The sequence below is a fragment of the Dermacentor silvarum genome, chromosome 8 (assembly GCF_013339745.2).
Source record: "Dermacentor silvarum isolate Dsil-2018 chromosome 8, BIME_Dsil_1.4, whole genome shotgun sequence".
NCBI lineage: Eukaryota > Metazoa > Arthropoda > Arachnida > Ixodida > Ixodidae > Dermacentor > Dermacentor silvarum.
Genome location: NC_051161.1, coordinates 29,320,563 through 29,335,427, shown reverse-complemented (window position 1 = coordinate 29,335,427; position 14,865 = coordinate 29,320,563). Strand labels below are relative to the sequence as shown.

Sequence of the window (14,865 nt, the reverse complement as noted above, 5' to 3'; positions counted from 1 at the left end):
GGCATCTCTCTACATACCTGTGCAGTGAATTGACACAGCTTCATCCTGCACTTGCAGCTAGAGCTCCAAGTGCAGATTTCAAAAATCTGAACATGAGGTGAGGCGGGGGGAGGGTTACAGAACTACAGAAAACAATAATGGGCAGATGGTACATAGCGCAGAAAAATGCTTTTGGGTAGTGTGCACAAATTTAGTCCTATAAAAGAAGAAAACATTTTTTTGCACAAAAAAGTATAAGAACACAGCTGTAGAGAATGAAAATGAAAAAAAAGGGGGGGGGGGGAACTGGTCTGATCAGAAAATGCATCAGTTACTAAGAACTAATACAAATGCAAGAGCTGGAATGCATGTGGCACTACTACATAAACATAGGGTAACATTGTGTACAGGAGCATAATGGGTATAAAGTGTCGGTATACCATTCAAGTGTGTGTCTAAACTTGTGCCTAGCAGCAACGCCCAAGTGATAGTGCCTGCCTTGTTGTTGCATAGGACCGTGCACGGCAGGCACTGGCCACCGATGAACTGGCGGCAGCCCTGGCCAAGCTGTCAGTCCTCTCCCAGAAGATGGTGGAGCAGGCAGCACGCGAGAAGACCGAGAAGATCATCAGCGCAGAGCTGCTTCGAGCAGCCAGCAAGCCAGAATTGCAGCCACACCTGCAGAGCGTGGCACAGTCAGCCTTTGGGGGCCTCCGAGCGCAGGATAAGAGTGAGTTCTGGGGTGGCTGATGAGATGTTTAGACTTCACGTCCCTTCATTTAAATTGGAACTTAACAAAAATGTTAACTTAAAGAAATGTCAGTCTTACCATGGGCAGGCTCTTGGCAACCCAGAAATGAGGCAAGAACGAGACAGGAATAAAGTTTCCAAGCTTGCCTTCCATGGCATCTTGAATTTTACAGTGCCTGCTCAGGGCTGGTTAATAGTTTACTTATAAAGAATTATATTGTGACCCAGTCAAAAACTCAACTTAGTGAGCTTGGTTACATTTCCTGAACAAAAGCAGCCTAAATATGCGAAAATACATTGAAATCCACGATGCCCTATTGGCATACTGCTGCTGGAGTTCAGGCACATAATTCAAAAAGGTAGAATTCACCATTAATTACCTGTGCTAATGACCAACATTACTTCAGCCAAATGCAGTTAAACCTTGATATAATGAAGTGGTACTTCCAGCAAAAAACTTCAAATTGCATATTTCGTCAATTCAAGATTTTGAAGTTTCAGCAGTAAAAACAACTTCACAACTTCCCAGAGCATTCCTGGTAGATAGCATCTTGTCAGTAAGCACTTATAAACAAATCACAAGAAGGTCAGGCCATAATAGCTTGGTTATGAGCACCAGTACGTGCAGTGCAGATCGCGCTGAGAGCAATCGTGGGTCGTGGCGTCGGAGATTTCTGTGTCTTGTTTCACGCGGCCCTGTAAACCTTGGACGCCATGGCTGACCACGCTTAGTGTTCGCATCCGGCGCCCACAAATTAAAAACAAAAGTGTAAAAGATACGGATATTCGTCCTGAGCAAAAAATAGAAAGGAAAAGTCAGTTCACCAGAAAGGCGGAGCATGGATGGTGATAGCAAAGAGACTATTACACGAAGTTCATAGTTTTATCGGTTTTGCGTGCATGCGCTCAGGCAAACGTTAACAGGTCACACTCGATGGCCACGAACTCTCTGTCACAATGCGAGTGAACACTTCACACTGTGTCTTGGAAACTTGAGATTACGCGACCGCCAACACTATAGACGCGGGGGAATCCAATGCGCATCAAAGCACCAACCGTTTCAGTTAGGTCTTTGCACTTGCCACAGATTACCTCCCAAGATGTGGCGCATTGCCCACACATGGATGCATGCAAAGAGGAGATGCCTGCTAGGAGGAGAGGGCAGATAGGCATGCGTTCCTCTCCCCCTTACCCCTACTACGTGCTTGATCGCGTTACCAAGCATTCACTCCGTCCTCGTCCCCCTTGAGCAGAACGAATCATCAGCTCTCGTGTTCCTCCGAGCTGCTGCACGCCCCTCAGCCTTCGCAAGTTGTTTACCAACACCACAAATGGCGCAGCAGCGGTGTTTCCTGCATACCGCATCATGGCATGCAAGCTTTACCCCTGTTCTTGCCGCTCAAACTTTTCATGTGGAAGGACGCTTGGAATAACTTTTGCCTTGACCGACATTTGACAGTCTTTTGCTTGGTTTGCTAATTGTCAGGCTCGAAGTACATGCTTGAAAAGGTCAAAAAGTTTGTTAAATCGAAACTGTGTCACAAGATTGCTTCGTTAAATCCCCAAAAGAAAAATACTAGTACACTGTTTTCTATGGAACTAAGGTCGGCTAATGAAAATAGTTTGTTACATTGCGAATTTCGTTACATTCTGGTTAGTTATATTGAGGTTTGCCTCTACTGAAATTTTGTGAAATTGAAATTCGTCCTTTTATGCAACTAAGTACAATTTCCGACAGATTTTTTTTACACGGTAAGGGCCGGAAAATTTTCTGCATTATTGGGCAGTTGGAAAAAAACAAATTGCAATGACAAAAAATATCTTCTTTTGTTTAACTGTAATGGTAGATTGAGTCTTGAAAAATTGTCCTGCCAGACTAAACTAACTTGGTGCTGCTCTTTTTGTGTCACTGGTATGCCAGCTTATCTTGACGGAGTTCATGCATTGAAGGTTGCCTATTTCAGTTTCACGTGATGGGCTGTCCTGATCAAGAATTCTAAGCATCCTTTACTATACAGCAGGTCTTGCATTTTTCTTTATCATTTTTTGCAGATGGCAGTGGCTCTGACATAGAGGCAACTAGTGTCCCAGAGGATGCTGTTCCTACTGTTGCTGCAGAACAGGAGGTGTCTCTGGTACGTATGACCCTTATTTAGTGTTTTTTTACATTGAGGTTTCTTCATCATCACATCTCTTTGTTATTGTAAATCAAGGCCTACATGCCAGCACATTGGGAGCATCATCAGCAGGTGTGTTCAGTGGCACTTGCAGTATTGATTATGCATTGACCAGAAGTGTGTACTGTGCTGCATATTATGATGTATTCAATTTCTACAGAGCAGTTTACTAAGGACTGAGCTAGCTGATAAATGAAAGTTTATAATCGGCAACCAGGACTTTGTGTAACATGTAGTGTGAGTTGCTGACCTGTAAGCATTCAGGTTTTCATTGCAGGATTACGTTTGTGTCAGGTGGGGTACTAGAAAATACAACAAGCACATAAGAGTGCTTTTGCACATATACAGTAAAACCTCGATAATTCGAACTCGGTTAATTCGAAATTTCGGTTAATTCGAAGAATTTCAGCAGTCCCGTCATTTTCAATGCAAATTCTACCGGATAATTTGAATAGCCCGTGCCGGCCTTTCCGGATAATTCGTAGTTTCCGGCCGGCAGCAACGTGCGACTATTCGCTCAATTCCGAAAAAAAAAAAAAAACATGTTTCTAAACTCGCGCGCGAGCTGCGCGTATTCCCTTTTAAAACGTGCAGGACAAGCGCGCACGGCCTCGCAGATACGTAAAACGCGTAACCAAGCGTGTACGATTACCGTATTTACTGGATTCTAACGCGCACTCGTTTTCCGTGACCAAAAGACAAAATAATAATAATTTACAGTACCGCGCACCTCATGCTTTCATACAGAAATAAAACTTTCTCTCATTTGGAAAAAAAAGAAATTTAGTGCTTCCAATGCACTCGAGTCGCGATGAATGTAAAAAAAAAAGTGTCGCAGTTTCATCCGAAAGGCGATCGAAGCATCGATTGCGATAGCAAATTTAGTAGACAGCTGTACGAAGTAAGGATAGTACTTTTTATCGGCCGTATAAACTTATAAACGTTCGCTTACTACCTAAATTAACAAGCTTGGTGTCACGCGCGCACAAGCAAACATGAACACATCTCGCTCGATGACCGCGGAAACTCGCCGTCTAAACGCAGGAGTACGAAGCACGGCAGCGACGGCGAGCGAATTGACCTTCGTGCTAGCACGCCTCTCGCTTCAACAAGAGCGACAAGCGGCGAAAAAACTGCGCTTGCGGACTCCCCGTCTCAGATTGCTTTCAAGATAGGGCCGAGGCGATAGTGTCGCCGAAGTGGATCGTCGCAGAATACATCCTGCTTCGGGCCACTGAAACCCTTCCGCGTAGTTTTGCTGGCGAAAATCTCTCCTGTTTGCGCCAGTCCCGCACGCAGGTTTCGGATTCTCCGAACTCCCGTGACGCGGCCCGATTTCTGTCCGTATCCGCACACACGCGAGAGCGCTAAGGGCCCCGTGGCGCCGACTCGCCGGCGTCGTTGGCGGAAATAATTCTCCCGAACCACTCCGACCGCGCAGGCACTCCGCGTGGCGCTGGTTCTGCCTTTAAATTTGGGCGCCACATGGTTGCCCGCCGCCGTTTCAAAGGGAATAACAGCTGCTATCGTCATTACTGGCAGCGCCGGCAATGCAATCGCCAACGACATTGCGTTTTCCGTTTCCTGTTTTCCACGTGTGCATCGCATTCTTGACATCCATGCATCGTCGCCTGTGCAACTGCGTCGTCACTCGTTAGTGCTAGTCAGTGGTGCGCACGCAGCTGTCCACCCCGTGCGAACTCTCGACCGCGTGTGTGGCTCGTCTGCCAAGAAAATAATGCCGAAGTACAAGACATTGACGCTGCAGGAGAAGGTGAGCCTCATCGAGGAAGCAGAAAAGTCGACATGCACGAAGACGCAACTCGCCCAGAAACACAAGGTGCCTTTGTCCACGCTTTCAACCATTTTGAAAAACAAGACAAAGGTTATTGAGGCATACGGCAAGACGCATTCATCAAAGCGATCAAGGATCCGCTTTCCAACATACCCGGACGTCGAAGCTGCTTTGATGAAGTGGTTGCAAAGTGCGAATGCTGCTTATCTTCCCGTGAACGGCACTATCCTACGGGAAAAGGCTGATGAGCTCGCACAGCGCTTGGGCCACGAGGAATTTAAGTGCAGCAATGGTTGGTTCGCCCGTTTTAAGCAACGCAACAACCTCACCTACCTGACGGTGTGTGGAGAAAGCGGCAGCACGGACGCAAACGTCGTTGACGACTGGAGGAAGCGTACGTTGGCTCCACTGCTTCAGGAGTACAAAGAAGACGATGTCTACAATTTGGATGAAGCAGCCTTATTTTACAAGATGCTTCCAACAAAAACATTTGCTGCGAAGGAGACCACTGTCTCGGGGAGGAAGCAGCCCAAGGACAGAATTACCATCCTGTTCGGCGCGAACATCCCTGGAAGCAGCAAGCTTCCGTTGCTTGTGATCGGCCGAGCGGAGAAGCCCCGATGCTTTAAGAATGCGCGTCTTCCTCCAAGGGATGCACTCATCTACAAGCACAATAAGAAGGCCTGGATGACGGCAGCGATATTCGAGGAGTACGTGCGGCTCCTCGACCGGAAGTTTGCTGCCGGAGGGCGGAAAGTTCTTTTTGTGATCGATAATTGCCCAGCCCACGGCGACATCAGGAACCTGCAAGCCGTCAAGATTGTATTCCTCCCTGCAAATACGACAGCCATATCTCAACCGATGGACCAGGGAGTGATACTACAGACGAGGAAGATTTACCGTCACCACCTATTGAAGCGGATTCTACTCTGCTACGACAACGGCAAGCAGTACTCGATAGACCTTCTCGGTGCGATTTGCCTTATTGTTTACGCCTGGAAAGAGCTAAAGGCAAATATCATAAGGCGCTGTTTTGAACACGCTGGATTTTGTAAGCAACGTGGAGAAGACCAGGATGACGCTTGCAGCTCTTCCTGCCTAGATGATGAGGGAGATATGATGTGTGCCCGGATCGCCGAATCGGGCAAAGAAGACGGCGGCGGGCTAGGCTTCGCGGAATATTTGGACGTTGAAGCAGATGTTCAGACAGCGTATGCCGACCTGGAAAGTGAAATAACCGACAGTGTGTCAGGCGGCGATAACGGCGACGATAACGAACCTACCCGCGCGCCCGCTTTAGCGGTGGTTGTCGATTCTGTCAGCATCGTCCGCAGCTTCGTTGAGTGCAGCGGTGGTGATTTTGACATGCTGCGTGTTGTGAGCCAGCTAGAGAATATGGCACTTGGGGCCGCGAACTACCACGCCAAGCAATCCCGCATCAATGATTACTTCAAGTAACCTTTCTCTGACATGAGAAATAAAGGTGATTTCCTTTTGCGGCAAGTTCTTGCTTGTTTTCTTTTTTTTTCCTACATTTCGGTTAATTCGAAAATCCGCATAATTCGAAGAATTTTCGTGGTCCCGCGGCCTTCGAATTATCGAGGTTTTACTGTACTTGTTTACAATCATTGCAACTACTCGTGAAGCACTAACTTACTTTCCACCAGGATGGTTTGGTGGCTACAGTGTTGTGCTTAGCACAAGGTCGTATCAGCCGCATTCCATTGAGGACAGAATGCAAAAACGCCTGTGTTCCAAGCTTTGGGTGGTGGTTGAAGTTCTCCAGGTGGTCAAAATTGAATCTGTAGCCCTTCTCACCATGGTGTCTCTCACAGACTTTGTGTTGCTGTGATATGTTCAATCAGTCGATCAGCTGTCAGCATTCTGTAGTATGTATCAAAATGCGAGTTGTTAGCACAGAGTTGGTTGTTTATAATTTATTCGTTTTATCATTCCCTCCTCAGTCTCAGGATGGACTTGGTGACGGTGACGTGAAGCCATCCATGGACGATGAAAAGCCTCCATGCGACAGCTACAGCAGCATGGAGCATGCCTATTCGACTGCATCCAAGAATAATGCTGGTCAGTATTCTATAACATCACATTGTTTCGGTGTGCGTGTTTGGCACATCGTGATCCGAACACCTTTTTGGTACTCGCTATGCAATGCTTCACTGAATCACTCTCTGACCAAAGGTGAAATTCTGGTAAAGTTCCATCGTAGTTAGTATGCATATCAGGTTTATTAAATAGGATTTCTTTATTGATCTTTTCTTTTTGATCTGATTCTTGAGGTGTAAATGCATGCGTTACTTTATTTGGGTAATTCGATGCAACCATGCATGCAACTCGGGGGAAAAACACTCCTCTAAGGCAACCTGATGTGATGTTGTATAAAGCATACGAAGTTAATAGGTCAGATAGATGGAAAAACATATGCAAACACTGTTAAGGCTTCTTTTTCCATGAGTGATGCAGCATAGAAAAGAGGAAAAAAGGTTTTTGCACCATTGTGTAGCTTGGGATTGTGAGAGTGTCTGCTCGCAGAGTATTACCTAATGTCTAACACTGATTTGATTCAGTGCACATGTTTAGTGGTTGAGCCTAGTGCATTGGCAAGAAAAAAAAAAGTATGATGGACGTGTAACATAAAGAGATGAGAAAGTTTGGATTAGAGAAAAAGCATGTATAGCTGATGTTCCAGCTGACGTCAAGAGGAAAAGGTGGAAGTATGGCAGTTCATGTAATCTGTAGACCAGATAATGGTCGTCAGTTAATAAAGTTAACCGAATGGGTGCCATAGCAGCCAAGAGCATGAAGCATACCACAACGCCTGTTAAAGTCGCCGACCGATAAATCGGACACCGATAATTCGGACATGCTCGGTAATTTAGCCATTGGCGGTGCCTCGCGGCACCGCCAATGGCCCCGTAGACTTTATGTGTAAAGACGGCCGATATTTCAGACAGCCGCCAGCTCTACATTCGATTATCCGGACTCCATCCGTGACTGTATGTACGCGAATTCTGCCACCATTATTTCCTCTGGCAACCTCGGTGAGACATGAAGTATGGCCTCAGAGATTACACGTGAAATGGTAATCTCTGAGGCCTTGTCTTGGTCACAGCACTACACCTCAGATTAAATTATAAATGCTGATCTTGGAGGCTTTGGCTGAATTGTGAGGTCGCATCAACATCGCGATCATCACATCCTATTCCGGTATCCGAGCGCATGGCTCGCTCGCTCTCTCCATTCGGTTTGTTTAGTTGGCATTCCGGACAGCGCTCTGCTGGCTCCAAGAAGTCATTCTCGTGATGTTATCGACAGACCGCGTCAAATGGCACTAACAGTCTCGTCGCAGTCTGACTCCGAATGAGTCTTGAGTCACAGTCCGAATGACCCCGAAGATGCCTGAACTGCCGCCTACTACAACGAGCTCAAATGTGGATGACCTGCTAGGCTGCGGTGTGCCGATTCCTGCCGCCATTACATTTGAAGACTTTGCAGTCGTCGACAGCGTGGTGTTGTGTGCCGAACTGAACGATGACAAAATAATTGAGCAAGTTTGCCCACCATCAAACTGAGACTCTAACTCGGATGATGATGTGCCGTGCGGATCTGACTTGAGCCTTTGCAGTCCTTGCATCAGCGTACAGCGACAACAGAAAACTGGCAGAAATATAGGCATACTTGGTTGCACGTTAGCGGAAGTGTGTGCAGCAACGAATCGACCACTTCTTCCTTGCACAGGGGGCATTAAAGTGGAAATAAAATTATACTTTTTGGGCACATTTGTTTTTTCGGACATTCGATAGTTCGCACTTATTTACGTTCCCCGTGAAGTCCGAATTATCGGTCGTCGACTGGTATTGGAAGGCAGCTTCGCCGCACTACAGCGGTGTTACGCGGTCAAGCATACGCAATGTATTGCGGTGAAGCATCCCAAGGGTGCAAAGGGGCCACTGTCACAGGACACCAAAGCACCCGCCGTCTCCTGTCACAGTACGAGCACCAAGATGCCTAAAGCATTGCATAATGCCGGTTCCCAAAAGTCAGCTTTGCTGCAGTACAGTTGTATTGCGCGATCAAACATACCAAGAGTGCATAGGTGTCACTGTCACGGGACATAAAATGTGTTCCTAATTTTACATGTGTGCGCCCGCTATCTCTTGTCACAGTATGAGCACCGAAACGCATAATGTTTGTACTGGCAGATCTTTAAAGCTATTTCAGACGTGGCTGTGGCGATTTGAGCCCTTGAGGGCAGTTAAAGGTATGCATTCATTCTTTTGGACTTGCCAAGTTTTTGGACGTTTTCATATTCGCTAGGGGGTACGAAAAATTGGACATTGACTATTGGTGCAAGTAGGGTAGGCTGGTGGCAGTTCAGCAGTGCTTTGACAGACACTTTGAGCCAAGATTATCGGTTGTGTCTGTGTGTTACCTTGGTATTTCTACAGCATGTGTGCATTTAGTCTTCTAGTAAATGTCATTTGGAAGTAGCACTGAGTTTGTTGTAGTTTTTGCTTGTGGGCCTGTCCATCGCATATTTGTAAATAAAAATGAATTACTAACTCACCCAAGTTAAGAGGCTGATGGAACTGCTGCAAATGTGTCTCCCGCAGTGTGCAACCCTTCACCACGCAAGCACGCACGCAAGTCTCCGCTGGTGCCACGGCAGGTCGAGAGCCCTGTGCTGGAATTGAGCGCAGGGGCCAAGGCACGCCTGGAAGCCCTACTCACCGAGGGTGACCTGCTAGAGGTGTCGCTTGACGAGACTGGCCACATTTGGCGCATACTTCAGGCCACCAAACCACCCAGGGACCCCCAGTACCCTTTCGACAACTTCCCCGAGTTTGAGGTGAGTGAACTACCCGGCTCCATGTAGTTGAGAAGTCTTCAGAGTTCCCAAGCTGCAGGGTGGCCATGCCCGATGACGAGGATAAACATAATGCCAGCATCGATGATGTCATAAAATAATACTGAGGCCTGCACCAAACCCAAAAGATTGTCTTTGCCTCATTGTCTGAATCTTGTTTTGTCTGCTTTTCCTTTCTAGGAGTACACGGAGGCTTCAAAGAGACTAGAGAAGAGAACAAAAAAACGCAAGGTAGAGCAGCCCGAAGCCACAGCTAAGGTAGGTTCAACAAAGGCTTTTTCTTTTTTGCAAACAAGGGTCCTTAGACAAGTAGGCAAAAGTTATGTTTTGTGCACCTATTGCAGATATGGCCAGTCACTGTTAAATTACTAAAAACATTACTGGGGCTGTGCGAATACTCGAATATTTGGTTTCAAATAGAATAGTGAACGTTCGAATAATTCGATTCGTGAATCAAATATCGGTGGTACCTTTGGAGGCCCAGAATCACACCTCTGGCTTGGCGAAATAACATAGTCCACAGATAGCATACGCTGCTGTGAACATCTCAACCAAGGTTGGCTTTGGCACGCATTGCGTGAAGCTTGCAAGCGGAGTGCGAAGTCACCTTTCTCTTAAACGCGCTCTTTTCAAACGGAAGTCAGTTCCTCACTCTCTTCTGGACATTTTATTTCGTAATAAAGCGGATTCCCATACACATCTGCTATTGGTCGCTGCAGTCAGCTACACCATGGCCGCCACGAGTCCACTGGCTAAGCGCACTGCGGCTCGCTTAGGACAGTCGTGTTTCACTTACGTTAAGCATGTCGTAGGCACCAAAATCGGAAGTCGTGTAGTCTACGTTTCGAAGGCAGAGCATTGGGGTCACGCCAAACTCCATCATAGCCTTCGCAGTGCAATGCACTGAAGAAGAAACGGGAGCGTAGCGGAGGCCATGTTTGATTGTCCTAGCTTGTCCTAGCTTCGAGGAACCCGTCACAAGACTAGCTTTGCATTTACATGGCAGGCTCGAAAATACCATGTGTCCATGCGCTCACCCCCGACTGCTGACGCATTTACACAGACGGCAGATGGATGCGGCGGAAAAAGAAAACAGAAAAATGGGGGAGGGGGAGGACGTCACGCAAACGTGCCGTGGGCCTCCCGATTTAAGAACTCTTCACCGTCGGCGCAGACCACGGTCGACGCGCGGAGCGGTGCCATGTGACGTGATGCGCATTCCCTGTTATTGTCTGCCACTCAGATTGGCCTTAATGAGCTGACGATAACCCACAAAAAGCACCAGCCATAAAGATGGAAAAACCTCCTGTTTTCTGGAAGAAAGCTGGAAAGCAGTACTTTCTAAGCAGTAGAATATAGCCATTGAGCACAGTATGGCCCACTATTAAACTGAAAGCCCCATTGGTATTTAGGACAACTTCGCTATTGCATTAGCTTTAGAGGGGAAACGAGCACTAATTCTATATGACATTAGTAGTAGCAGTAAACTTTTTTTTTTTAATTGTGCAAGAAACATTCTATTGGTAAAAAATATTTTCCAGACCTTCATAGACAAACTGAGTTATCAGTGCTGGTGTACTAATTTGACGTTCTCTTTAATAAGAGTAGAGCATACTATACATCTTGATTCTTAGGTACCTAAGTTAGTGATAGCTAGCAAGATTCCTAAGTTATGTGATTAGCCTCCTGAGTATGTGCAGCACTGTGTTTATTGCACTAAATTTGGAAGCATAAAAGTTAGTGTTGAATTTTCTGATATTCGATTTGAAATCTACTACAGTTAAACCTGGATAGAATGAAATTCCCCAAAAAACTTCGTTATATGCAGGTTTGGCACGAAAATTCGACAAAGAAACGCTTACCGTATTTACTCAATTCTAACGCACCCTTAGTTGTAACGCGCACCCGTTTTCCGTGAGCAAAAGAGAGGGAAAAAAATCCTTTACAGTAAAGCGCACCTCATGATTTCATACAGAAATACAACTGTCGCTCAAGAGTTACTCCCAATACACTAATAGTACCGTATTTACACGATTGTAAGTCGACTCGAATGTAGGTCGACCCCCCCCCCCCCCCCCCCAAAAAATTGCATGTCTCAAAGAAAAAAAAATTGGGAGGGGGGGGGGGGAGGAGAGAAAAACCACGCGAGTGCATTTCACACAAGGGATATTTATTGATGGGGTTGCTAAGACTACTCATCGTCACTAGAGTTGACATCACTGGTACTGCTGCCGTCATAGCTGCTGCGGTCCCACAGCACGTCGTCATCAAAAGTGAGTCCACACTTTGCGAATGACCGCACCACGACATCGCGTGGTACAGCCCCCCACGCAGAGAGCACCCACCCGCACACAGTAGCCAGACTTGCGTCCTGCTGCGCAGTTGTTAGTTTCCTCAACATGGAGGATAGCAGCTCGTTTGAACGCTGCTGAGAACGAGCGTCGAAAGTTCTTGGCACTCATGACAAGCGCGACGATTCAGCACAACTGCAGAAGTGACAGATGCGAGCGGCCGTCGAAAACAATCGTATCTCAAAGAAAAGCTCCTCCGCCAACTACTAATACCCCCCAAACGACGGCTCTTCCGCCAACTACCAATACCCCCCTAACGGCGGCTCTTCCGCCAGCTACCAATACCCCCCAAACGGCGGCTCTTCCGCCATCTACCAATACCCCCTAAACGGCGGCTCTTCCATGATCGGTGCTCCCACAAGAGCCGTGCGCTCGTGGTGTGCGCAATCAAAATGTATGCAATACAGTAAATTATTACGCTACGCTTCTACCGTAACCATAAAAACGTAGGTGCAAAGTTGTAACCACGCCGTAGCACCCCTGATTTCTTGTTTCTCTTGCCGTTACTAGCGATACCCGGTTCGGTTTCGATTCTAAGTCGACCCCCCAACATTGGATTGCCAAATTTGAAAAAATGGGTCGACCTACAATCGTGTAAATACAGTAGTTGCAATGAACAAAAAGTCCCAGTTTTGCCCGAAAGGCGAAGCATCGATTGCGACAGCAAATTAGCAGACACCGATACGAAGTAAGGATAGTAGTTTTATCAGCCGTATAAACTGGTAAACATTCGCTGTTTAACTAACTTGGTAGTAGTAGACTAATGCCTAAGCACACGTACTGGATGCGTGGACGCGTGTCGTTTTGCACAAGCGCGAGGCGTTGAAAACGAAGAGTGAGTGACATGATGGTGTCGTAGCGTCGTATAGTGTCACCTAGTGTCAGGTTAGTGAAGTGCAGCGCAGAGACTTGCGCAGTAATCAAAGAGTGGGGCTGCCAACGCGTTGAAAAACAAAAAACCTTTTTTTTTTTTTCCTTCGGCAACATCATCTGGAAAAGGGGAGTGCCGGCTTAGCAGGCTAGGCCAGCTGTATGCAAGCAGCAGGATCAGGTTTGAATGAAGGGAGGGGGAAAGGTCAGGCCAGCCTCGCACACGCTCGCACGCACGCACACGTACGCTCGCTTCGCATTTCGTCGCGGCGGAGAAGATGCTTCCAGTTACTGCTCGCGCAAAATTGACAAAATTTGGGGCGAAATCTCAGGTTGTCGGCGGGGAAAATTCGTTATTTCGAGGGGGTCTCCCGCTGCCACTTCGTTACGTAGAGGTCTCAATACATGTGCTTCTATGGAGTAACGGCGGGGAATAGAAAAACTTTGTTATATCCACCAGGAATTCGTTATATGGAGGTTTGTTATAAGCAGGTTTAACTGTATTCGGTATTTGCACACCCCAATAAATAGCCCTTTCATAAATAGCTGTGCATATTGTGTTATGCATGATAGGAGTAGACTGCAGTCTGTGCAGAAGCCACCTTTTCACCCTCAGTGCTTGGGACATCAGATAATGTTTAACAAGCGTTAAAGGGTGTTTAAAATAGACAAAGAAATTATTCTCTGTGCTGGAAGAACTGGCATTTGAGGGCAAAAGTGGCTTATAAATGGGCTCGACATTGCAACATTCTATACAGTATAACCCATTTGTAATGATCTCAACAGTTCCACAAAAGTAAGTGGTCGTTGTATCAGTAGTTTGTTATATGTGGAATTTCCCTTAAAAATGCAGTAAAATGACACTATAGCTGGCATTGGCAGTTACAGTTAGACACCACGTGGGTCGAAAAATAGGATTTTCAGTATCTTCATTTTTGTTTCAGGCGCTTTTCTGGATCTAACTGCAAGTTTCCATTAACCCATTTAGACGCCACTTTATCCTGTTGATTGAAAGCTTACTTTCACCAAATTTCTTGCATCTTCGTAGCCATAGAAAGCGTACAGATGCAGAATAGGTTAAGAATTTTAAATTCGTTAGTGAGTTTTGTCAAGTTTACACAATGTGGACTCCACACGAGAACTCGCTATAGGAACATCAAATATGAGAGCATCAACTATTTTGTGTCTAGCAGGCTTAGAAAGAACTTATCCGGCCACTTGAAATTCATGCCTGGTGCATGAAATTGTGAAAAATAAAAGTGAACCCGCTACATGCAACAGCATAGTCACACCGAGCAAAAACACCCAACCCTCTACCTTGCCACTCGTTTTGCTAAAACGTTTCACACGTGTTATCAATATTGCGGCATAATTCCAATCAGAAGTGTTTCAAGATGTATGCGACACATTTTAAATATTACTTTCGTCATTACTTTTGCTGTTGATGCACTATCGTGGTGTACAAAATTGTTTACACAGCGCCTGAAAGGGTTTGAAAGCTCCTTCAAAACGGCACCCAGCTGGTTCTAATCACCTGCCATTTCAAAGCCAATAATGCATTCGCCGCCATTTTCTTCTTCTTTAAGAGCTTGTGATATATTTTACTGTCAGTAGGGCACGAGTGGATTCTGCATGTGATAGTGAAGCGTTCTAGTTGGCTGGAAGCGCAAACTACTACAGCATGCCGGCATTTTGCAAAGGTCTTGCCGTTATGGCTGCAGCTTGGCTACACGCGCCAAGAGAGCCGCGAAGTTGCATTTCTTTATGACGCTTCAGCCGAAAAAGTGCGACGTTCAAAGGTAGAACCTCATTACGAACCGTTATCAGCAACAACTTCGTAAACGAAGCGTCGGTGAACTGAAACCCCCCACTCTTTGCAACTTTGCGTGGCAGCGGTGTGTCGTACTGCATTCAAGCCAATTCGGGCCGGTGAATATCGATAGCAGTGCTTGAGCCACGCTTGAGCAATGATAGCAACGTTGGTCCGAATCGTCCAGATAGCATACATAATGTTGTGCACGCGGTACTGGAAGGAGAACTGCGCAAAAGCAAGAGTGCCAC

General features: G+C 46.4%; 1 protein-coding gene across 18 annotated transcripts in view; it reads left to right on the top strand.

The window, feature by feature from the left end:
- The window catches only part of LOC119460942 (lysine-specific demethylase 5A), a 115,208-nt gene that overhangs the window by 46,333 nt on the left and 54,010 nt on the right, over positions 1 to 14,865 (top strand). For 4 of the 18 annotated variants that reach the window (XM_049672808.1, XM_049672806.1, XM_049672805.1 and 1 more), the window contains exons 26-30: positions 493 to 709; positions 2,782 to 2,864; positions 6,666 to 6,783; positions 9,330 to 9,565; positions 9,764 to 9,841. The exons of 8 other annotated variants lie outside the window; for them this stretch is intronic. In XM_049672808.1, the coding sequence (XP_049528765.1) occupies positions 493 to 709; positions 2,782 to 2,864; positions 6,666 to 6,783; positions 9,330 to 9,565; positions 9,764 to 9,841 (732 nt within the window). The remainder of the gene's footprint in view (positions 1 to 492; positions 710 to 2,781; positions 2,865 to 6,665; positions 6,784 to 9,329; positions 9,566 to 9,763; positions 9,842 to 14,865) is intronic. 6 more of the 18 variants (XM_049672811.1, XM_049672794.1, XM_049672810.1 and 3 more) reach the window with 3 other exon arrangements.